The following is a 24,285-nucleotide window of genomic DNA, read 5'->3' as shown; positions in this document are numbered from 1 at the left end:
ATTAATAAAAAAAATTACATTTTATGTTAATAATATGCATCACAATGTAAAAAACATAGTAAGTTTAAATTTATTAAAAATTATGTTTGAATAAAAAATATAAACACATTTCAATTTTGTGAAGTATTAAAAATTTTATAAAAATAAATTTCAAATATTTTCGTATTTAGTTGAGTGAAAAATATATTTTAACCCTCTTGTAACAATGGTTATATAATAATTTACATAATTTTTTTTTATGGTAAAACAAAGTGATTTGTGACTCTGCGGTGGGGATGATGATGAGGCTAAGCTTGGTGTATTTTTGGTATTATAAACATAAACATGGGATGGGACAGAGGGTGTTGCTGTTGTGGACACAGACAAACACTTGGGTCTTTCTTCAACTCCACACCCCTAATCCAACACCAGCACCCATCCCTTCTTCATTCTCACCTTCTGCAATTCCCACAACCTAAAAACAAAAAGATCTTCTCTTTTTCATTTTTCGGGAACACCCTTTTATTTATTTTTTCTTTTCTTCTTCTTGTTGTTGGGTGATTGTTGTTGTTATCATTTGATCTGAAGGTTGAATTTTGAGAGGGTTATTGATATGATTTATCTTTTGGACTCTTCTGTTACCAGCCTTCATTGGTGCGTTTTTTTTTTTTGAGTTTTTCTCTTTTTTGCTATCTTGATCATCTTGAATCTTCTTGGACTTGCTTTGATTTTTCTCTGAGTTTTCTTGGTTTTTGTTCTTCTGGGGTTTATGGGGTATCACAAAACTGCTTCTTTGTTTTTTTTTTTAAAAAAAATTTCTGGGGTTTTCGGTTTTTTCAGGTTCTGCTTTAGAACAGCTTAAATGAAATAATTTAATTTTTTGAAATAAAATAAAATAACACGTTGTTATTTTCTTTTAATCAACGTTTTTCTTTTTTTCTCTTCATGTTGATTGTTTCTGAAGAAACATTCTGTATATGGGCATTGATTACTCTAACTGCAGTTTGAAAATTGGTTCAGATGCATGGTTTATTCAACTTTTATTCTTTATTTTTTTTCTTTGAGGTATTTTCAACTTTATTACCTCTCATTTCCTTTTCCACCCTATTGTTGATTGATCAAAATTCAGTACCATCCTCTCCCAAGGATTAACATATGAAGTTAGCTTTTTTTTTTTTTTTCCCAAAGAAGAAATGTACGAATCTTTTAAGTGAAAATATCCATATCAAATGTAATTAAGTGAAGTGGGAGCTTGAGAGAATTGTGAGCTATGTAAATGGGCTTTTATGTGCTTCTTCTTGTGGCTTTGTGAACCCTGGGTTTTCATGTATTTATTCAAAATGTTGTTACAGGCACTGATTTTGCTACCTACCATGAATTGTTTGGGATTCATCTGCTGCCAGTATGGAGGTCGAGAGATCTGTTCTTGTTGCAGTTCTTGGATGTATATCATCATGTCCTGGACTTTCTCTGTGTGCCCTGCAAAGGAAATGATGATTGCAATGTCTCAAATGCAGATGCCGCTGATGGATACATGACAGTTGGAACTTGGAAATTCTTATAGGTTTAGAATTAGTTGATCAGGATTGATAACATTTCAAATTTTCAATTGTAATTGTAGTTGCTGATAGGTAGATTGAATGGTCTGAATAGTGTAAAACTGGTAAGGGTTGGAGGCTAGGGTTGCAGTTGTTAGTTGATGGCTGTGTGTCTTAGCATTATCATCTGGTAAGGAAAAATAGTGAAATGAACATTTAAGACCTTGCCGAGGGACCACATTGGTAATTTCAAGCTAGTTTTTCATCTCCTTAGGTTGATCAAGATCCACATTGCTGAATTGAATATTAGTGATGGGCTTGCCACAGATTCCCCCAAATGAAACTGCTGAAAAAGTTGCACTTGTGGGTGCAGCTTTAACTAGCTCACCGCAGTTTTCTGATGCAAGTCCCTCTGCCATAGGCAGCATGAACAGTGTAAACACTGGTGGGTTGGCCGGGTGTACTCTGGGATCTTCGTTTGATGATTTCCCGAAGAATGCCTCCTTAGAAATTTCAAATGTTTCTGACAGTACATTTTATAGAGGAGCCATGGAAGTCACTTCCAATGTCCACAGTTTGAAGATTGGTTCAGCAGATAGAAGTACTCCTTTTGCTCCAAAAAGTGGACGGAATGTTCATATTCCTGCTTCAAGGGTTGTTGGTTTTGAATCGGGCCGAACTAATACTTCAACTGATGGTTTGACTGATGTTTCAGCTGTAAATCTTCATTCTTCTGTTTTTACTAATTTCCCTGCCAATGACACTGAATCTGCCAGTTCATTAGTCAGGAAGCGACTTTTATCTCCACTGAGCAGTATGCTCTCCCCAAGTCATTTCAAAGGTGATCCTCTTGACATTGGCTGCAGAAGTAATGAGACCGAATCCCTTGTTAAGAATGATAACTTTAGAAATTCCATCGCACAGGATAATAAGAAGGCAAATATTGGAAGTAAAAGCAGTTATACAGTGTCTTCTTGGTCCTTGACAAGTTGCTTGGAACAAAGAACCGTGCCACACAGTACTGAATCCTTTTTTCAAAGTGATGGTCCTTTGAAGGAAAATAGAGGACTTCTGTCTCAGGGTAGTTTACCCACTGCTGGAATTGATCATTTTAGTGAATTGAGTCAGGTTAGGCCTCAAAGTGGCATAATATCCATATCTCCTAAAACTGTGAGCTCTCCTCTGTCCTTGTCACCTCTTGGTCGTAAATTCTCTGAAAGAATAAAAACTGCTGGAGGATGTAGGAATGTTGTTGAAGAGATAAATAATTGGAATATAACTTCAAGGAGTATAGAACAATCACTTGATAATTCCAATTCACGCCTCATGTCAAATTGTAAGGATGACAATTCCAGAGTTGCACGCAAATCTTTTGATGAAGTTGAATTCTTATGCAAAGATTTCTGTCCATCTTCTCTGGATGATATTGCCGAGATGAGTTGGCCACTATGTCAAGAATCAGCTCCCACTTCTCACTCCATGAGATTCACTAGAAGTTTGAGTGGGCTTTCGGTCAGGAGGTCTTTAGTTGGTTCATTTGAGGAGTCTCTTTTATCTGGCCGGTTCTTATCTGGAAACAATAGCAAGGTCTGGATATATGCTATTTATCATACTGTTAATTGATCTTGTTCATGATTCTAAACTTCAGTGCACTGAAAACTTTTAGACAACTAACCTGTGGTTGTTTGTTGCTATTCTTATTATATGTAGAAAATCGATGGTTTTCTTGCTGTGCTAAGCATTACTGGTGGGAACTTTTCTCCTAAATCTCAGAAGCTTCCATTCTCTGTTACTAGCGTGGATGGAGATTGCTATCTACTGTATTATGCATCAATAGATCTTGCTGGAAATTCCTCTTCAAACAAGTTAAGAGGCCAATTGCTGAAACGAGGGTTTGGAAAAGATGATTCCCAAATTGTAAAAAGCCGTCTGCGTATACCAATGAAGGGACGGATTCAACTGGTATTGATATACTTGTTTCACTGTTATAAGTTTTAACCCTTGTATCTGAGTGCCTTCAGATGAATCTGTTAGAGCCTTCATTTCATATCTGCAGGAGAAGTGTGGTATCCTTAGCATTAAGGACAAATGTACTGTTAATAAATAACAAATTGTGTGTCAATAGGGGGGGGGGGGGGGGGGGTACACAGCCTACAGACCAGTTCACATGGCCCACAAGGCTGCACAGGCTCAGGTCAGCAAAATCTTATTCCATTTAGTTGTGAGCATGCAGATTAGTCCGCGTAACACATGGGTAAAATGGAACCATTTTAAATGTAAAAGAAAAATCATTTTGGTTTGTTGACTAATCCATGGTGCAAATTGTTTATTAACTTTTTTTTAAAAGCATTTTGAGAATAAAAAGGATTAGCAGTTTGCAGACCGGTCTTAGGCCAGTTTGTTAAACTGTGGGCTTGTATGGCTGGTTAAATGTAGTTCCATTTAAATGTGGGCTTGTGCAGGTTAGTCATTTAAATGCGGGCTTATGTAGGTTGGTGTGAACTGGGCTATAAGCTAGTCCCCACTTATTTGTACCAACAATTGTATGTTTGCTATTGAAATATATCTTTTGGGGCAAAAATATTTTGATTTGTGGTGCCAAGAGAATGGACCTTTCATCAGTTCAGTTGCTGAGAATTTACTGCATATCTTCCAAGTGGGTGAGAATGTTTTGGGTGGAAGAAAAAGGAAAGGATTGATGTATTTGGACTGGGCTTCAGTACATACTCATCAATGCTTTGCCTTCTTTACTCTCCAAATCTCTTCTACCAAGCATATAAGCTGTGCTATGCTTATAAGTATTCTTGTTCTTCTCATTTGTAATATTGTTTACATTTTTAATTTGAGTTTCTGCTCTCAAGATATTTGTGCAGATTAGCATGTTTTGTGTCCAAACTCCTTACATTTGATTTCACTCTGCAGGTGCTAAGCAATCCAGAAAAGACTCCTCTTCACACTTTCTTTTGCAACTATGATTTGAGTGACATGCCGTTTGGTACCAAAGTAAGATTTGTCCGTCTGGCTGAATATATGACTGACTTGATCTGGACATTTTTGTTCCTAATGGCATAATTGTTCTGACAAGGCTAAATTTAACTTTGGACTTCATTGAAATCAGACTGTTGTCACCAGATGAGAGGCGTGTAGAGGTTGTAACCCAAAGAAACGCCTTAAATATTGCTAGGCAGGGTTGGCTTGGCCATAATTAAAAAGAAAAATAAAACTAGAAACCGATAATAAGATTTAATTGTAAATCAACCATCGGACACATTACAAAATATTAGCATCAATGAAATACTCAAATGAAGTGTTAAAAGACAGGAGAGCTAACACTCTAATGGAAACTGTATCTTAAAAAGCAAAGTACTACCAAGACATGAATAACATAAGTAATAAGACTTTTCTCACTAAAATGAAATAAAAATAAGAGACTGGAAATGGTAAGGACTAAGGAGTGCTCAGCTACCAGTTCCTTTGGTGGCAGGAGGGTGGATGCCAAGCTTCATTTCCTCTAATAGAAATTTTTTGGTGTGAGTTTGATTTACAGAAATCACATTCAATCCATTTGCTGTAGGAATTTTCACACGGTCTTTTGCTTAGTATTAGTCAGGTCTTGCCTCTCATACTGTCTAAAGCCATCCACATTTAGTTAATAATAGGCAATATATTAATGGCAAAATATTCATTCTCTTATTGTTTATTAATCTTAGAAACAGAAATATGCCAAGATTGTAAGATCAAAATTTGGTTTTCTATGGCTTTTCTAGTAACTGTTATTGGATCTAGTAATAGGGGGTACTGAATCAAAGCTTGTAAGTTGAAACTTAGGGGTACAATGTGCTTGTCCTGCCACATCTGGAGGTTCTGGTTTTGAGTGCATTTGTGGGTTTGATGGTCATGTTCTGTGAGTGCTACATAAATGTAGGAATTTGTTAATTATTTATTGGATATGAGGATAATTTAAAATGGGAGGTTCAGGGACAATGAAGACTCAAGTTCTCGTTGTTGGCCGGGGCCCCATATTGATACTTGTGTGTGGTTCATAAATGGCTTCTTTTTTAAGTAGATACTTATGTCTAGTGTTTCGAAATATTATCGAACTAAATCAATATAAATCACATTAGATTTCTTTTATGTATAAATGCTATTTTTTTTCCCTCCAAATGATAATAAATGCAATCAGTTTTATCCTTTTTTGGTAGCAATTTGATGGCTTAAAATTGACACTGAAGGACTGATTTGATATATTTATAAATGGAGGGCCAACCTGGTTACTCATATCTTTGGAGGACCAATATTAACATTTACTCTTTCTTTCAATTATGTCGTGTAAAATGAAAAATGCTTCAGATTTGTTAATTTCTAATCATAAGGCTTGCTTGGATTAACAAATGGGATTGGATGGAGTTTAATGGAATTGAAGGATACTACACTATGATGGAATACAACCTAATTGAATGTCTTTCATTCTATTTCATCCAATATCCTCCTTCCCTTCAATTCGGTGGTATGGGATGGAACCAATATTTTCATTCCATCATGCAAATATCCAAATAATGACTTGGTAAAGTTATTCCACTCACTATTAGATATTCAAACACAGCTCAAGGGACCTATTTAGTTTGAGAGAATGTTTTTTTGTTTTCCTTTCCTGTTTTTACAGATTTTCAGTATTGTTTTCACTTAGCCCAGACGTTTGTCACAATAAAAATGAAAGCTTATAATAAGACCATCAACGATGTCATCAATACTTTTTGTATAGCCTATGATGGTATTTACATTTAACACCAAAACAATAGTGTAGTCATCTATCTCCTTTTCCACTGATAAACTTGCATTGTATTTCCAAATTTATGAGTTCTGAGTTATGTTTTAAAATTGTGTTATATACTTATTCTATCAATTTCTGATTTTTGGTTATATATCCACACAGACATTCTTGCGCCAGAAAGTCACTCTTGAATCGACTGGCTCTACTTCCCCTCAGTTGAAACAGAGATCAACAGGTTTAAACAGTGGTGACAAAGGGATTCCATCAATGCAAAAGAATCATGACATCTCATGTGATGGAGAAGTAATGCATACAGATGCAACTAATGTTGTTAATAAAACAAAATCTACAAATCAGGGAAATGGAAAGGGTTCTAGCTTGTTGAATTTAATAAACAAAGAGGATTCTTCGAAGCAATCTTTGAAAACAAAAATGCTGGGAGTCCCTTCCTCGGTGAAGCTTGATTATGAATGTATTACTGAAAAATGTGAGAGGAATGAAAGAAAAGAGTGTTGGGATAAAACATGTGATGAATCAGGGAAACCACTAAATTCGTGTTCAAAGGTGAAGGACAATTCTAGTAGTGGTGGTCCTCTTCGTTATGCTCTCCACCTACGCTTTATTTGCCCTTTTCCAAAGAAGACCAACAGATCAACTCAAAAAAGCAAAAATAATTCTCTTCAAGAAAATTCTGGATTGGACATGGAAGGGGAACGAAGATTCTACTTATGTAATGATTTGAGGGTTGTGTTCCCTCAACGTCATTCAGATGCCGATGAGGGCAAGGTATGTGCCTATGTTCTGGTTTTGTTGCTTTATTGCTTATTTCTTCAGTGTGATACTAAATCTGCCTAAAGCAATATAGCTTCAGACTGCATATGTTGAAAATTTTTCAATTTACTTTTTCTGGTTCATTTTTATTATACTTATTTTGGTTCATTGTTATCTTTAAATTTAGTAACATGTTCTCCATGACAGTAATTAAGAGTATGATCCTTTCCATCCTTGTATTTCTTTGGTGCTATGTTTGATTCTCACACTTGACACTTAGAAATTACAACAAGAGTTGTTAAGCTTTATAAATGGTTTATAATTTAAAAAGGGCTAATAAGGAGGGTCACAAGTCATTTATGTAAGCTCAACTTATCAAAATAAGCTTATTGCTTGTGACATAAGCTCTTATTGAATGGATGTTCAATTAAGTTATTTGCCTAAATGTGCCCCAAAGCAGAAACCAGTATAGTGCATTAAAGCCTTCAGTTAATTCTTTTGCTGATCAACGATAACCATTCTTGTTTACTTATGTGATTGGTCATGTTGCTTTTCTTCTCGGATGCATATAAATGTGAATCCTTTTCTCACGATGTTGAATCCATGATGGTAAATTCATTAAAAATGTCTAATCATTTCACTTTTATCTATAAGGCTCAACAGAATGTTATTACATGTTGGCTCTGCCTCCTGCAGGTGCAGGCAGAATAAGATTGATGTCTTGGTTTGTGTGTATTGTGCAATTTGGAATCTATTTGTATGCATTTTCTTGGTCTTCCTAGTCTCTGACAAGGTCTGTTCTGTTGTGGTTTGTTTGGCAGTTGAATGTGGAATACCATTTCCCTGAAGATCCAAGATACTTTGACATCAACTGAAAATTCTAGTTTTCCTCCTAAAAAAAAAGCATGCTGCTTTTGCTGACCCTCTTGTACATAATCACAAGTTTGTCTTCACGAGTCATGTCCTCTGGAAAAATAGCACTAACCCTTTCCTCATGTAAATACTTAAACAATTTCAATAATTTAATGGGTTACTATTTTCAATTGCTGACTTAATTATGCAATTACCATAAAAAGTGGATGTTGAAATGCACGGTGGAACTTGATTGTCCCACCCTAATTATTTTCCAGACCCAAAGCAACATTTTAAGGACATGTGGTAACTATAAAAATTGAGTCTAAACGAAAGAAAATTGGTAAGATGAGAAGAAGTTGCTTTGGTACCTACAATTTTTTTTGTTTATGTGAAGGAATCAAAGATAGTCAAAAGATTTATAATAATTCATTCATCTTGTTTAACCAACTCAATTAAATCTCCTTTATCTTTGGTACCTACATTATTCCTAAGTTACTGATATTTTGCTTGATGAATTGATCTAGAGTAAGTCATGGATTTGATTTCTTTAAATATAAGGTGTACTTTAAGAGTTAAAATATAGGTTCAATTATTCGGTCTTGTAGTTACAAAATTTTTCTTTTTTAGTTCTTATATTTAAGAATAATTTCTTTTAGTTTCTATAGATAGTATTTTTGATGCTTTTATTTCTCACAACAGGGATCAAATTAGTAACTTAATTTTAAAATATAATTATATTTATTGATTGAGAAATTAATAGAATAGTTTAAAATTTTAATAGTTAAACATATGTATTATGGGTCCTTTTTTTGTGTACAAATATGGTAAGGAGGATCAAATCCATGTGTTCGTGAATCTATCTCAAGCTCTCACCACAAATTGACCTATGGATTGCATTATAGTCCTTCAAACTCATGTTGAAAGCTTAAAACGTTATCACTTTTAAAATTATTGATGTTAGGTTGCTTCTAACCAAACTTAATGTTTACTCTTGAAAGCATGTTACACTAAAAGCATACAAAATGTATTTTTTTGTTGTGTGAAAATTTACACTTAATTATATTACAAATTTGCTCTTACGATAAAAGTACTCACATATATAAAATTACCTAAAATTTATTTTTAACTAAATCAATTTTCCGAATTTAACTAAAATTACCTAAAATTTTCAGTTTGTAAATACTCAACTATTATTTATTTTTCAATGAATACTTGTGTTTGCACATTTTTATTGTCTAAAAGGCACTTTTAATTTCATAGGAACAAAATTTGTTTTTAACAATGAGAAAAAGGATGATACACTAACCATGTAAACAAATTTATACCATCATCTAATTACAACTCACTATGTATGGTAAGATTGTTGATTTTTACGATAATTATTTAAAAAATCATATCAACGATGATTTATAATTAAATAACGATATAAAAATATTTCATACCATTAAGACATGACCATTAAACTAAGAAAAAATATATTGTTAATATTTCTCTTTTAGTTTACACTTAATAAAGTTTAACTTACACTATATTAAATATCCATAATTTTTTATATGATAAAATTTGCTCTACAAATGAGTATTGTTTTCTCATATCCTTCATCAAATTTTGACATAATAAGATGGTGCGTAAATTTTATGTCTATTTTTTTTCTTCTTGATAAGCATTAATGGGTGATACCTATTTAATATTTATCAGGGGATATATAATGTAGTAATTGTCATGTGTATGAATAATCCTTTTCTGTATTGAGTAGTTTAAGCGAAGATTATTCTTACACCTTTCACATTTTAATGGTTTTGACAGTGGGTCAACTATATATATGCAATACATGTTAAATATTTAGTTTGCTAAATAGTTGTTTATAATGTTTAGGATTTTGAGGGTGTAATGACAAAGCACTTTGAAACTGCCATGAGCAACCAAACTTAGTTGCAAACCATGCCCATGCTGTTTGGAGAACTTAATCTAGTTTAGCATATTGAGTATTCCTCAAATGAACACAATTTACTGAACACCCGCAAATAACACAACTTGTTCTTCTCTTTCCATTTTCTTTCCCAAGTTGAGCTTGATTTTTTTTTTCTTTCTTTTTATTTAATAAAAGAACTTGATTTTGTTCTTATCCGCACCTCCATGACATGGAATTCCTTGGTCACTGTCACTAGCAATGTAAAGGTAGGTGGTGGTATCAATATCTTATAGTATTAACATTATTTGCGCATGGGTTATATCAAGCGATGCAATTCTCGCTTTTGTACCAAAATCGTACATTTTTGTTAATTACCAAAATGTATAGATTTTAAAAAATTACATAAATAGGTAAATCGTCTTTTGAAAGATAATTTCAAGATGACGAAATCATGCTTCTAAAGATGATTTCACTTTTTCCTTTTTTTTTTAAATAGTTGTAATTAAAAAATTACCACAAATTAATTTTTTAATCGCCACTGTTTTTCTTTTTTTATCAAGCAAAACAATTTGTGGTGGTGTTTTAACCGCCACAATTTTTTTTTATAAAAAATAGAAGGTGAAGAAGTGAAATTATTTTTGTAAGCACAATTTATTCATGTTGAAATCGTCTTTAGAGATATAATTTACCCATTTTTATAACTTTTTTAAAATCTACCCATTTTGGTAATTTATGGGGAAAAAATAGCACCATTTGGTATAAAAGCCGCAACTCTCAACAAGTTTATTATTAATGAATCCATGCCCAACAGAAGCTACAAAGTTATAAAGATGCTAATTTTTTCACTGACATCCTAAATAAAATATTTTTAATTATTATTCATTGCATAAATACATCTAAACAATATTATTCATTTTAAAAATGTAAGAGATTTAAATGTTAAATGAAAATATGTTTTTTTACATACATTGTGGAGGAAAATTTTCAAGATAATATTTTCACTATTTGATAAGATATCTCTAACCTTTAAGTTATTGACAATAATGATTCGGTGCGGCTGAAAAAATTTATATAAATACATTGTGAATCTATTAAAATTTAATTTATTAAATATAGTGTTATTGGAAAATAGTTTAAAATTATTTATTCGGTAACATTATAAAAAAATGTATTCTAAACTCTCTATGTATTTCATAAGTACACCTCAACAGTAAAAAATCTTAGATTCTTAATATTAAAAGTAAAGTTCATATATATAAAGTCATAATACACTTCCATTACAATTAGACACCATTAGATAAATAATATAATTACAATAATTAAGATACATTGTTTTATTGAAAATTTCTATATTTTGTGCATAAAATGATTTCAAACACATGTATTTTATATTTTTTACATTTTATGGAAAAATATATAAATTAATAAATTTAATTAAACATAATAAATGAACCTTAATAATATTTTTCATTTTTACACTATAGGATAATTAAGTTTTTATATGGAAATAAATTTCTTTTACATACATTGAGGATGATCTTTTTTTAAAACAATGCGACATTTTCACTATTTGACAAGGTATCTTGATAGACATAACCTTTATACTAATCTTTGAGTTATTGGTAATGGACTAATGGTTAAGTATGATCATTTGCTCACTCTGGTAAACTCCTGTTACATTCCACACAAATATCTTGGTTTCCTTATCATTGCTTCTTTCTTATCTCCCTTACAAATTATAAAAAAATAATGATAAATGAATAAATAATAACTGTTCTCTTAACTAAAAGCTTGAGAGCAAATGATAAAAAAAAGCTTGAGAGCATAAACGAGACTTTACAAGAAAATTGCGAAAAAATTGTCCTATTTTTTTCTATTTGGTATAAACAAAGCTATCCTATTTTAATTGTAGAATTAATTATATAATTACTTACTTTTACAAAAGAAACAATTAAGTAACGACATATATTTCTTAATTAAATAATTTTTCCGTATAAAAAATTGAATATAGTTCTTAGTTAAATAAAATATAAACTAATTTTATTCATTATATCTAATTTCGTACTGTTACTTTTTTTTTAAGGAATTTCGTATTATTACTCATTGAAAGTATATCACAACAGACATGCCAAATGTACATAATAATTAATGCATGGATAACCTACATCACAACTATGTCTACTATTTTGTTTTAATTTTTGATCGTTTAGATTTTCTGTTACTCCCTTTCAAAAAAAGATTTTCTGTTACTCAATGTAATTGCTTCAACAACAAAAAATCCTCATTACTTAATAGATCATATTATGTCATTACTAATTGCAATTAAAATTATATATGCTATTTATCAATATACGTTTTTTTATTATGCATATAGCATTATGGTAAATTCATCTTAAATAAAAGCTTGAGACTTGAGAGCATAAACGAGAATTTGCAAGAAAATTGCAAAAAAAGTTTTATCCTATTTTAATTAATGACATATAATGTTTATTGAATAATAAAAACTAGAATATAGTACTTATTAGTTAAATAAAATTTAAAACAAATTCATTTATTATATCTAGTTCTGTAATTACTTATCCAAAGTACATCACCACAAATGTACACAGTAATTAATGCATGAAATAACCCATATCTACGCGTCTTATCTGTCCTCTCTCCTAGTTAAAAGAAAACGTGACAGCCAAATTTTCATATGACAAAAAAAGAAAAAAAAGTTCATGATGCCGTTATTTTGTACATCATTACCACGCGATTTCACACCAATAGAGAGAGAAGGTTATATAGAGGGTGCAATTTGGAGGTTTAACTTCATAGAACAAACCCATTAGGGAAAGCGAGTGAAAATGAAGCCAGACCCATACATGACATATGAGCCATCTTTGCAGAGAGTGTGGAATCAAACAAATAAAACAAAACCCACTTTGGCTTGGGACTCACAACTCTTTAATTAAAACCAAGACTCTGAACAAGAGTGAAGAGTGTGTGATTGAATATTTATTTACTGTCACTCTGCCTGCACCACACCTCACCATAAACCTCAATCACTTTGATCATCTAATCAAATGTCACCTCTCCTTGACTACCCTTCCCCCATACATTAAACAATATTCCTTTCCTATATGCTACCACTCTATTCAAACTTGCATACATTAGATATTAGATATATATAGATATTAGGATCTTATTAATCATTGTTCTAAAAAATTAAAAAGATGCAATAAAAATATTTAGTGTGAAAATTATATAAGAATGTAAAAAAATTGAAGCAATATTTTGTTCCAATTAATTAATTCCCTTGGTTGCATTGGTGAATTTGCACTAGGAGGCTAGTAATATGTGATGTTATTGGGTTTCTCTCTGATGCGTGACCCCTAGGGAGGGAGAGAGCAAGGTACCTCAAGGTCTAACCGTATTGGTGTGGTGTCGAATAATGAGAGGGTGGCATGCTGAGAGTGTGCTGTGTCAGAAATCAGACGCAAACACTATCATCCTAATTCCCTTAAGTGCACTCTCTCCACTACACTTTCTTGTCCTTTTTCTCCACATCACTCACGTCACGTCCTTTGATTCCTCTTACCATATTACTACTATATCTCATTCCCACACTACCCTTCTCTCGCCTCTTCATATTTCTTCGACCTCAAATCAAATATCAACAATAATACACATAACTCACTGTTAAGTTAAGTGTTAACTTTTCAAGTAGCTGAGATACATATAGCACCGGTGTTCATATCAATTATAAACTAAAGACAAATTAAGTTCAAACTATTTAAATAATAATGAGTGAACCAAAAAAGATGAATGAACTAAGTGACTACTTGCTATATTAATTAAGTCACTTTTGTTGGCACACCTTGTGCTGACTCCGGTAACAAAATATTAGTTTGGCTTATAAAAACAAGCTAATTATGTGACTTGAGCTATAATATATATGTGCCATAGTTTGTAAAGTCTTTTTTTTTTCCTTTGTCCAACAATGTTCGTGTCATTTATAAACTTAAAGACAAATTAAGTTGAATCCATTTAAATAACAAGTTAACTAATCGACGTAAGCTAACCTATATTATGTTCCATGGTTTAAATAATGAGTTAACAAATTAAGTTGAACGCATTTGTTAAAACAGTCATTTTTTTTTTGGTGAACATTGTTTTGAATTTGTTTTTCGTCTCAAAAGCAGGTATCAATATCGGAATATGCGCCATTTCCCTCGTTGTATATATTGCTCGGTTAATTTACTACCATACATATATTGTACATACAACATTCTTACCCAAGAAAAAAATAGTAGTAGGGGAAAAAAGAAAAATCTTTCCTTTATCTATATTTTTGCTCAATGTAATATATTCGATCATCTTTTCTATAAAAATGCATTGTGCACTATTGAGCACTATAATAACACGTAAATTTAGCAAGGTAGAACATGCTATAATAAACTTGATCATCATTTTCCACCTTGTTTTTCTTAACCGCAATTTAAATAATATTTTCAATTAAAGGTAAAATAAACTAGTAAACTACTATAATCAATTAAAACTTTACATAACTTTTAACTTATAAGATATTTTCTTATTTTTTCTCTCTCTTAAAAAGTACTACCTATTTATGAAAAAGAAAAGTATATAGATGAAATTGAGGTGAGTGATGGAGAGAAACATACATTAATTTGTCTGAACGATATTATCCATAAAGAGGGGTGGGGTGGGCAAATCGGTCATTATATATGATGTACAAACAAATCATATCCTTGAGAAGAGAAGAGAGCAATGTTGCTTCCAATTCACATACAAACCAAAACCTTAAAAGAAGAAGAAGAAGAAGAAGAATAAAGCCTTAACCCGTTAAGCCCACTCTTCCTCTTCCATTATATAAACCCTTTCTCTCTGCCTACATTTTTCAGTGCTTAGTATTCTTCACTAATCAACACACAACATAGCAATAGCAAATGGCAGACCCAACAGCTATTTACGAGTTTTTCAAGCAGCAGCCCTCAAACGGTGGTGGAAAGAGAGCACCACCACCGTCCTCCGCCGGCGGCACCACACGCACCTTCCAATGCCACTTCTGCCACCGCAAGTTCTACACCTCCCAAGCCCTCGGCGGCCACCAGAACGCCCACAAGCTTGAGCGCGCCGCCGCGAGAAGATCCTCCGCCAACGCCAACCTCAACCTCAACGTCGTCCCCCCTGCTGCTACTAACGGGCCCATGCCCATGCTGGAGCCCACCGAGCTCTTTTTTCACCACCACCCTCCTTACTGGCTCGATGTGGAGCCCTTGCAGCACTTTCATCATCACCACACTTCTGCACCTCTTTCTTCCTTCCACGCTGCTGCGTCTTCCGTTTCCGCACCTCAACAACAACAACTTCTTCTCTCCGCCGGACACAACAACGTCGTCGACGTCGCTGCTTCTTCCGACCACGTCAACCTCGACCTCACCCTCCGCTTGTGAACATTAACATATTATGCTTCTCTTCTCCATCTTTACGTTTAAGGTGGTTTACGTTAATGTCGTTACTGGTTACTTTCTTCTTTTTTTCTTACAAAACGTTTTAATTCCCTTGTTATGGGTTTCTGATAAGGAAGTGGAAGGGTCTTTTTTTTTTTTTTTATTAGAGAGGGATTTATGATGTCGTTAAGTTTAGTAATTATTAAGTCCAAAATTTCAAGCTACTAATGTTTTTTAGTAGCTCTCACTTTTAATTAATTAATTAACTATTATCTTTTACTTACATTATTTTTCTGTTGTTTTTTTTTGTAATACTTGGTGCCATACTTTTTTGTTTTTGCTTATATGCTGTTGATGGTTATTCTCTCTTTCTCTCTCTGTCTGGAATTAGTTACGCCGATTCATTAGCATGTTTTTTTTTTTTTTTGAATTGGAATCTTCAAATGGTGACGGTAGTAGTACTATTTGAAAATGACCTTAAAAAAAGTACTGTTTGAAAATGTGTGAAAAAAAATGAAAGCAATTTTTTTTAGCTTCTTGCTGTTCACGTTTATTTTTTTCCCCTCTCTCTCTCTCTCTCTCTGAAATTAGATAAGCCGATTCATTTTCACTTACAGCATGATGTTATAAATGTGAAAAAATAAATAAAAACAAGTTTGCAATAAAATTCTTTCCATTTTTTTTTTTTGAAAGGCAACATGCTTTTCATTTGATTTGGAATCATAAAAATGGTGAAAGTACTATTTGAAGATATGTGTAAAAATAAATAAAAGCAATTTTATTTTCTCTCTCGGGAATTAATTAGCTACGCCGATTCACCTTTTTTTTATTAGAAAATATTTTTTTTTCTTTCAGAAAATCAAATTTGCCGATTCACTTATACTACAGCATAAAGTTAATGTGCCAAAATAAAATTAAAAGGAAATTTGCATCGACATATATATAAAATGGTAAAAGTACTACAAAATGATGGAGAATGGGTACTATTCTAATTTCGTGAACCATCAATCTATTGAGTAATCACAACACATATTTTCTTTTGTTGGTGATTGATTTTTGAAGGGATGGAATCTAAGTTTAGGAGGAGAAGGAATATTGACGACTAGCTCAAATAATGAGTCCTCGTTTGTTGTGTTATGTTGTGCGTTAGTAACTCTATATGATTCTCTTTTCTCGTAATTTCCCTTTTGGCAAAAAAAAAAATGGTCATAGGGGAGTGTTGTGTTTTGTTGATTAGCTGAAAGGGGAAGTGAAACCTTGGTGAAGAGGCCATTAATTGGTTTGAGATGAAGCAAAGTGGATTCCTACTCAAAAAAGAGAGTGTGATGAGACCTTGGTGTTTTCTTTCTGCAATTATTATGGCTAAAGGCCTTACGAGTGACCTTGTCAATGTAGTTCATTCTTGAAGCCAAATTATGAAGCTATTATATACCTAGATAACGATGTTCCGAAAAACATTTCTAAACGACACACTCTAGCTTTTCAATTTTCATGGGACTAAACTTTATTCGTAGCTCAACTTATTCCAACTTTTTGCTATATCAATCATGTCGGCCATCATTTATTATTATTATTGGAATTATTATGATGTTCATTAAAATTAAAAAATACACTATCAATGATCAATAATAATAATTATTATAAAGGTAAAAAAAAAAACTCACTATACAGGTTAATTATAACTAAATGATAATATAAAATTATTAAATTGTTAGTACTTATAGACTATTATTATTAGGGCAAGTATGTAATTTTTTTGCAATCTTTTACCTTTTAATAAAAAAAATACTTTAAGTTTGTTAATTAATGTCTTAGTTATTGGTTAACATTTGCAATATTATTATTATTATGAAAATCAAAGACGGTTAGTTTGTTTTAATTGAGTAACTATATATAGATATATAAACATAGTTTTCTTAAAAGAAAATATAATCTATCAAAAAGTTTAGATAGTAATGGTTCAGAACATGTTTTACGTAGTTGCGACAATATTGTTAAAAGTTTGTTTGTGGGATTTGATAAAAGAAAGAAGAGGATGGAGGGACTAAATTTTATATGGGTCACAAACGTTCTGTTTAGTGCTCAGGGGACATGGTTTTGATTTTTTAATTAATACAGATTTTACTGTATAGACTAACACTCACACTGTTTTTGTTTCCTCGGAAATAATACACCGCAGATAAAATTGAGGCTTGGTTGTTTAGTACGAACATTTATAAGGAAATTAAGTTTGCAAATTTTGTCTTCACAAACAGTAAATGAAAAATTGATTTTCTAAACAAAAACAAATCAATTTTTTTACATAAGAAATTAATATTATTTCTCACCTATTTCTTTTAAATTAAATAATATATTATTTTGATTTTACACTATTTTTTCTTTTTCAAATGATCTCTTTTAATTATATTTTTATCTACTCTGTTTCTTTCATCTAAACCAAACATAATCTTAAGGTCTTCAAAACATTTTATGTTTTGCTTTATATTTATGTAAATGTTTTTTTATCAGTTACGTAAATGGGTTTGAGTAGCCCTTTAATGATTATCTGTATTGGCTGTCATTCAGAAGAAGAAAAAATCTGCATTGGCTGATAAAAAAAATATAACTAATTTTGTAATGCCCTCGTTTTCAAAATGGACAATAATAAACTTCAAGATAATAAATCATTGGACAGTAATAAACTTACACAATTGGATTAATTTTAATAAAAGCCAACTAACATAGCTAGAGTATTGGCATTTGCCATGAAGAAACCCCGCTTAATTTGGTACAATATTTTAAAATAAATGAAATAACTAAATTGTAAGTACTATTAAAGATGGCATAATTTATAAAACTTCAAATGCAAGACACAATAAATTTCAATTGAAATATTTTCAAATAAAAAAATTGGTTTTTTTTTATAAGTTCTATTAGTTAGTGTTAGGAGTGAAGATTATGAGAGAATTAAAAAGGGACAAAAATAAGTGAAGAGTTGGATTGAAGAAAAATAATTGACTGAGTTAAAATTTCTAACAACCAATTTTATTACTTATCTAGTTATCTTAGAAAGCGTTTATTTCATAGAATCCAGAGGAAATCATGAGAATATGAAGAGAAAAATATATATTCTCATATCTGTTATAAGTTTTTAAAAAGTGTTTTAAGATATTATTAATTTATGGGAATGTTATAATTTTCTTTTTTTATACCATATTTTTTTACATTTATATTTCTATTAGGAGACGATGGGAAAATGATATTTTCATGGGAATATTGTCTAATAATAGGAACAATGTTACTGAGAATGTAATAAAATTATGTAAAATAAACTCCCCTTTAATTTTTTTTTTGTTTATTAGATAAGATCATAAGAACGAATTTTTCGTCATAATTTTTCATAATTTATCAAACGTCTTATACTATATATTTAAATATCTAGTTAATCATGCACTCAAGTATAAGAGTACTGTCAGAGTAGATTATGTTTGATGGGCTAATAAATTATCCCAATATAGGTTACGTTAAATAAGAAAAAATTTATGCACAATATCATTCAATTATAAATTATTATTTATGATAAATTTATTAATTTTTACTATAAATAATTTAAAAATTATATTAACAATGATTTATAATTTAAATAACAATATAAAACAATTTTATATTATCATTGTGTTACCATTGAACTCAAGTTAATAAATTCTAATTTTCTTTTTTAAACAATAAAAAATGCCAAATGTTGTTTCTTTGGGTAGCTTTTCCGTGTCCACATTTTGTCTCACCTTGTATTTAAGCCTGGTCACATTAATAACAGAGGAAAAAATGTTATACATTTTTTAAATAATTATCTTAAAATAATTCAAATGATAATTTATAATTTAATGACAGTGTAAAATTATTTTATACCGTCAATGCATAAATATTAAACTCTTAGTAATATTCTGTTTTCCCTTTTAAAAAAATAAAATTTAGGTTTAAAATCATTTTGTCCAAATCCTACTTAGTCCAAAAATTCATTATTAGTTTGATGTAGATCGACTCTTGGTGAGTTGGGAAAATTGAATTTGCTTGCTCGAGATTTTAAAAAAGAAAAAAATATGAATAAAATATAATTTTGTGGCATGATATATTTTTATGTATTTTTTTTTGTGATGGAATTCGATATTTTTTTTATATGACGAAGTCTTAGGTTATTTTGTATTGAGCTTTCTAAATATATATGAATATGCTGCGTATAAGAATTATATTTAATGTATTAATTTAAAAGTACGATGATGCTATAATTAGTTATTAGCATTATAATAGTATAATGTACTAAAAAATAATTATTTTACATAAATATTATATGTATATTTTTTAGGAGAATATTATACGTATAATTAAAAAGTCAATATTATATATATTATTTTTGTTGTTAAAAACGGAGTTGTCAATTTGGGTTGATTAAGTTCATTCAAGTTGGCTGATGATAGACCATCATATTTTCCAATAAGGACAGAATAGGCCAATATTTAATTGCAGATTAGTAATTTTCTACTCTAGCCTATTCCTTTCTGAGCTACGGGGCCAAATATCTTAACAAGATAAATGGTATAATATTACTTTCCGAACATTAATTGTCATTCTATTGTTTTGCAGTAAAAAAAACATATATTGTCATATTTTCAGTTTTAAATTAATAAATTAAATATGGTAAATGGTTAATATATTCATAAACAATAATTATACATTTAGCATTGTCACTATGCTGTTTATATAACAATAAAAATAAAAAACCACGTCAAACAAGATACCTCCTCATCAACTTTGTATTTGAGACCTAAAGTAAGGAATCTTCACCAAGTGATCATGAAAAGACCAATGTGATATGATGATGTGTTATGGTACTACGTCCACAGATAATGGGAAAATGAAATGCAAAGATAGACATACATGCATTAAGTAAATAAGAGTGGCCTTTTAATAGAAAACTAAATAAGAGTCTTCGTCTTCTCTTACTTTTAGAGCCCTAGCTAACCTCTAACATCTGTACAAAATATGAAAAACTCACATTTTTTTAAATATTTAATTAGAACCAAGGTTAAAATCATATATTTTAGTCTCTATAAATGTCTAGATTCTCAATTTAGTCCCTGAAAAACTTATTAAATCGATGTGTTAACGTGCAAATTTTACAGGTTTAGTCCATATCATCATGACACCATACCTAACATCCCATGTACACCATGAACCACCTGTTGTTGTGTGTGCTTGTGCGCGTCACCTGTTTGTTTATCTGTTCTTTCACGCCCAAAAATAATATTTCTTTTTCTCAATATATATTTGTTTTTAATGTTTTAAGGATATTGATTAAAAAATAAATAAAAAGTATTAAAGTTACAATGAAATTAAATTATAAATTAAGTAAATAATGTGTACTATGTTAGTGTAAATGATTTTTATACCATTATTCAATTATAAATTATAATATAAATTAAGTTAATTTATTAAATTTTATAATAATTATATTATCTTATGAGTTATAAGGTTGATTGGGTAGTAAAAAAAGAAGAAATGATAGAAAAGGTCGTTATTGGATTCTCCCACCAACAATAAAAAGTTAATAATTAACGATTGTTGATAAAAAAATTATATTATCTCATATTTAATGTGATTTCTATTTGACTGATTATATATATATATATATATATATATATATATATATATATATATATATATATTCGAATTAAAACATAAGAAAATAAAACTGATTCACATAATTAAATAAATAAGTTAACATGATTTAATTTTGATAGTTTCAATGAAAAATCCCTTCATTTTTTAAAGTATTATTTACTTTTAATTGCAGAGGACAAAAAGAAAAGGATATTTGAGAGATCATATAATTAAATAGGGAAAAATTAATTAAAACTTTGTTTGTATTTTTTTTTTGTCTAAACCTTCCCGTTCATCATCGGGAGAAATGATTTTGATTAATCCGAAATTTGACCGGAAGAAAAGTAAAATTTAATTAAGAACTATTTCCGTCAAGAATCAAACTCGAGTAATATTAAAACGATTCAATCTTTAACTTCAACATATTAATTATTTGTGTCTGATCACTTGGTTACTTTGCTTGTATTTTAATTCATTACATAATTTTTTCCTATATTTTTAATTGAAAAGAGTATATGAATATTTATTAACATTTCTTTTCTTTTAATGTTTCCTTCTTGTTATTTCTGTTATTTTAAAATTAAGAAAGTCAAGAGTATTCACGAGTGAATTTGGCAAAATCTATGTTCCAGCCCCAATCAAAATTGACAAATTGAGTTTGTGTTTCAAAAATTTGAAACCCAACTCAAATCAATCCAGCCGGTCACAAATAAGTTGAGTTAGGTTAGGTCAATGGATTTTTAAATTGAAATTAATTTTAGATTTTAAAATAATTTTAGAAAAATGAAATAAAAGCAAATAATTATTTATATTGCATAAGTCGTGGCTTACATTCTATTACATCTCTAACGCCTGAAAATTCAGTTAACACAAGATAATCTAGCACTCACATCTAATATATAATTCAATTAATTTGCAACATTATTTGCGAGATAAATTTTCATCCTATCCTGAATGTTTTTAATCTCAGAGAAGACATACTTAAAAGAATTCCATTGATTATTATATTCTTTTCAACAATATCTTAGTTCAATTAGAAAAATTGTTATATACATTTGTAACTATATTCAAACTTTGAATTATTGGGATCAATCTAGTGATAGAGAATTTAAGTAGCACAAATAAAGTCATAGGTTTAAAATTTAGTGTTATCATTATAATTTTTTTTACTATATTCAAACTTTTTTAATAAGAAAATTGTAAAAATAGTAATTTTATAATTAAAGATTTTCTTAAAAATATACATTACTTTAAAAGAAAAAAAAAGTTAAAAAGAGAAGTATTTGTTGTTTTTTTTCCCCTAAAATAAGACATCTCCATAACTAAAAACTATGAGACCAACTCTCAAGGCATAGAGTTAAAAATTATTTAAGTGAGTTTTGTTTCTTACAACAAGTCTTTTTCATATGCTCCATTTAGAAATCGAACTCCCTGAAACTCAGTGATCTATCAATTGACTGAAACTTGTTGGTAGAGAAGTATTTGTTGTCAAAATATATAATGCAGAGAGAGCAAAGAGTCGTGGCCAAGGGCACCAAGTCCCCCACATATGGGGGTTCTGTCCATTAGTGCCTGAAAGAGTAGCCTCAGCTCTCCCACCCCCACAAACTTGTCAACTACTGGACGTGTTAATTTGCCGAGATCGATATTATAGAGATTGAAACTTGCCAATCCATTTTCAGGAGGTTGTTAGACCTTGTGCATGTGCATGTGCATGTTGGACCTAGCAACGGACCACGTATATGAGGTTATAAATGAAATAAAGATAATATAAACATGTAATGAATGGTGTCATTCATTTTTCCAAAACTATAATAATGAAATAAATGGAGAGGGAAAAAAAATAGAGAGGATAATTTTTCACGTCTGGAAGGTTGCATGGTTCCCAAGATCCTTGTAGGATAAAAGACCCATTCTGATAATAGCAAGCAGTTCAGACCCCAACCTTTTTTATTTGTTTGTTATATGTAGAATACTATAGAATTCATTTTTGATGCTATTTTCTTTATGTTTATTAGTCTTTTGTTTCTTTTTCTTGGAGTAAAGTCTTTTTTATTCTAAGAGTTCTATAATTTTTATGTAAATGGATATAATTAGATAAAATTATAAATGGTCACAATTTCTAAAGGACAATATATTAATTCAATTTTTTTTGGGGTATTCAAAGGGGTTTAAAGCCCAAAAGAGGAGATTACTCTTTTGTAAAGTGTGGGTAGAGATTTGCAACAAAGAAGCGATCCAGTAAATCATATAATCAACCTTCATATTGCACGCCGGACTAGTCATTACATCTGCACACCTATTAGTCTCCCTCCCTCTCTATATATATGAATAACAGAAATTGTCCTTATATTAACCTCAAATTTGAGAGTTAAAAAAAATTTAAAAAAACTTTTAAAAAAGTAAAGGACATATATTAAAAAAGATAAAATATATAGGAGTGTATTTTAACAACAAAAAAATACTAAGTGTCTACTTGAGCATTAACAGTATGTTATTCAAGTCTCAGTAATTTTTATTAATTCGAATTTGTTTCTACAGGTCTGTGTGCTCCCATACATGAGACATCATTGTAACCATTTACTTTGAGAAATTTGGTCTTCAACTAAGAAGAGTACACAAGATCAATGTTTATGTCAAAGGTTTGCTTATCATTTTTCCTTAGACTCCCCTTATATTAATTAGAAGGGCATGCGTAGCAAATCCTTATTTCTCTTTCACAATTTATAAACACAAGTTCTTTTTTTAAAAAAAAATATTATTTTAAAGTTAAATATGCCTGAAATTCGTTATGTTTAAAAGGTTTTTCTCCTAATTACAAAAAAATAACATTTTTACCCTCTTAATTGTTTACTAATACTAATTTATTCTTTTGATATTTTTGCATACATAATATTCAATTTAAATAGCATTCAATAGAATGTTATGTACTATTTTTTGAAATAATGTGTAAATGATTATGTCTTTTTGGCATAATGTTAAGTAAAATTAGGTAAAATAATTTGGTAAATTTCCATAATTTTATTTTGTAATTAATGATTCATATTTAATTCATGAATTTTTTTCAGGTGACTTAGAGTTGCTAAGAATTTTAACAGGAAAATGGAGTGAAGATCTTGAAGCAAAGTCATCGGGTACCATTTAATTAGCTAGTCTTGATTTTAATATTGTGAAGTACTAGGTACTTAGTTATATAAGTTCCTTTCCCTTTTGGTTAAATTATGTTTTTTTTGCACCATATTGGATTGTATAACTCATTAATTGATTTATGCATGTGCTTTCTTATTATTTTACTAGTATTATTTTTTTATATTTAATTTTTCACTACAAATGTAAATTAATGTGAAAATTAAGTGAATAGATATTATT

The 24,285-nt window shown here is 30.3% G+C and overlaps 2 protein-coding genes across 2 annotated transcripts; both read left to right on the top strand.

Moving 5' to 3' along the window:
* The first annotated feature begins 291 nt into the window (after positions 1-291).
* On the top strand, positions 292-8,102 carry LOC114389579. The gene is made up of 6 exons (XM_028350276.1): positions 292-633; positions 1,332-3,104; positions 3,228-3,479; positions 4,440-4,520; positions 6,451-7,074; positions 7,881-8,102. Exons 2-6 carry the CDS (start codon positions 1,830-1,832, stop codon positions 7,932-7,934), a joined length of 2,286 nt encoding a protein of 761 aa, XP_028206077.1. The 5' UTR covers positions 292-633; positions 1,332-1,829; the 3' UTR covers positions 7,935-8,102.
* Positions 8,103-14,741: 6,639 nt separating this feature from the next.
* Positions 14,742-15,304, top strand: LOC114390446 (zinc finger protein KNUCKLES). Its single transcript, XM_028351187.1, has one exon. It carries the CDS (start codon positions 14,776-14,778, stop codon positions 15,280-15,282), a length of 507 nt encoding a protein of 168 aa, XP_028206988.1. The 5' UTR covers positions 14,742-14,775; the 3' UTR covers positions 15,283-15,304.
* The last annotated feature ends 8,981 nt before the right edge of the window (positions 15,305-24,285 follow it).

Source organism: Glycine soja, chromosome 16 (assembly GCF_004193775.1).
Source record: "Glycine soja cultivar W05 chromosome 16, ASM419377v2, whole genome shotgun sequence".
Taxonomy (NCBI): Eukaryota; Viridiplantae; Streptophyta; class Magnoliopsida; order Fabales; family Fabaceae; genus Glycine; species Glycine soja.
This window is presented reverse-complemented; position numbering and strand designations above follow the sequence as displayed.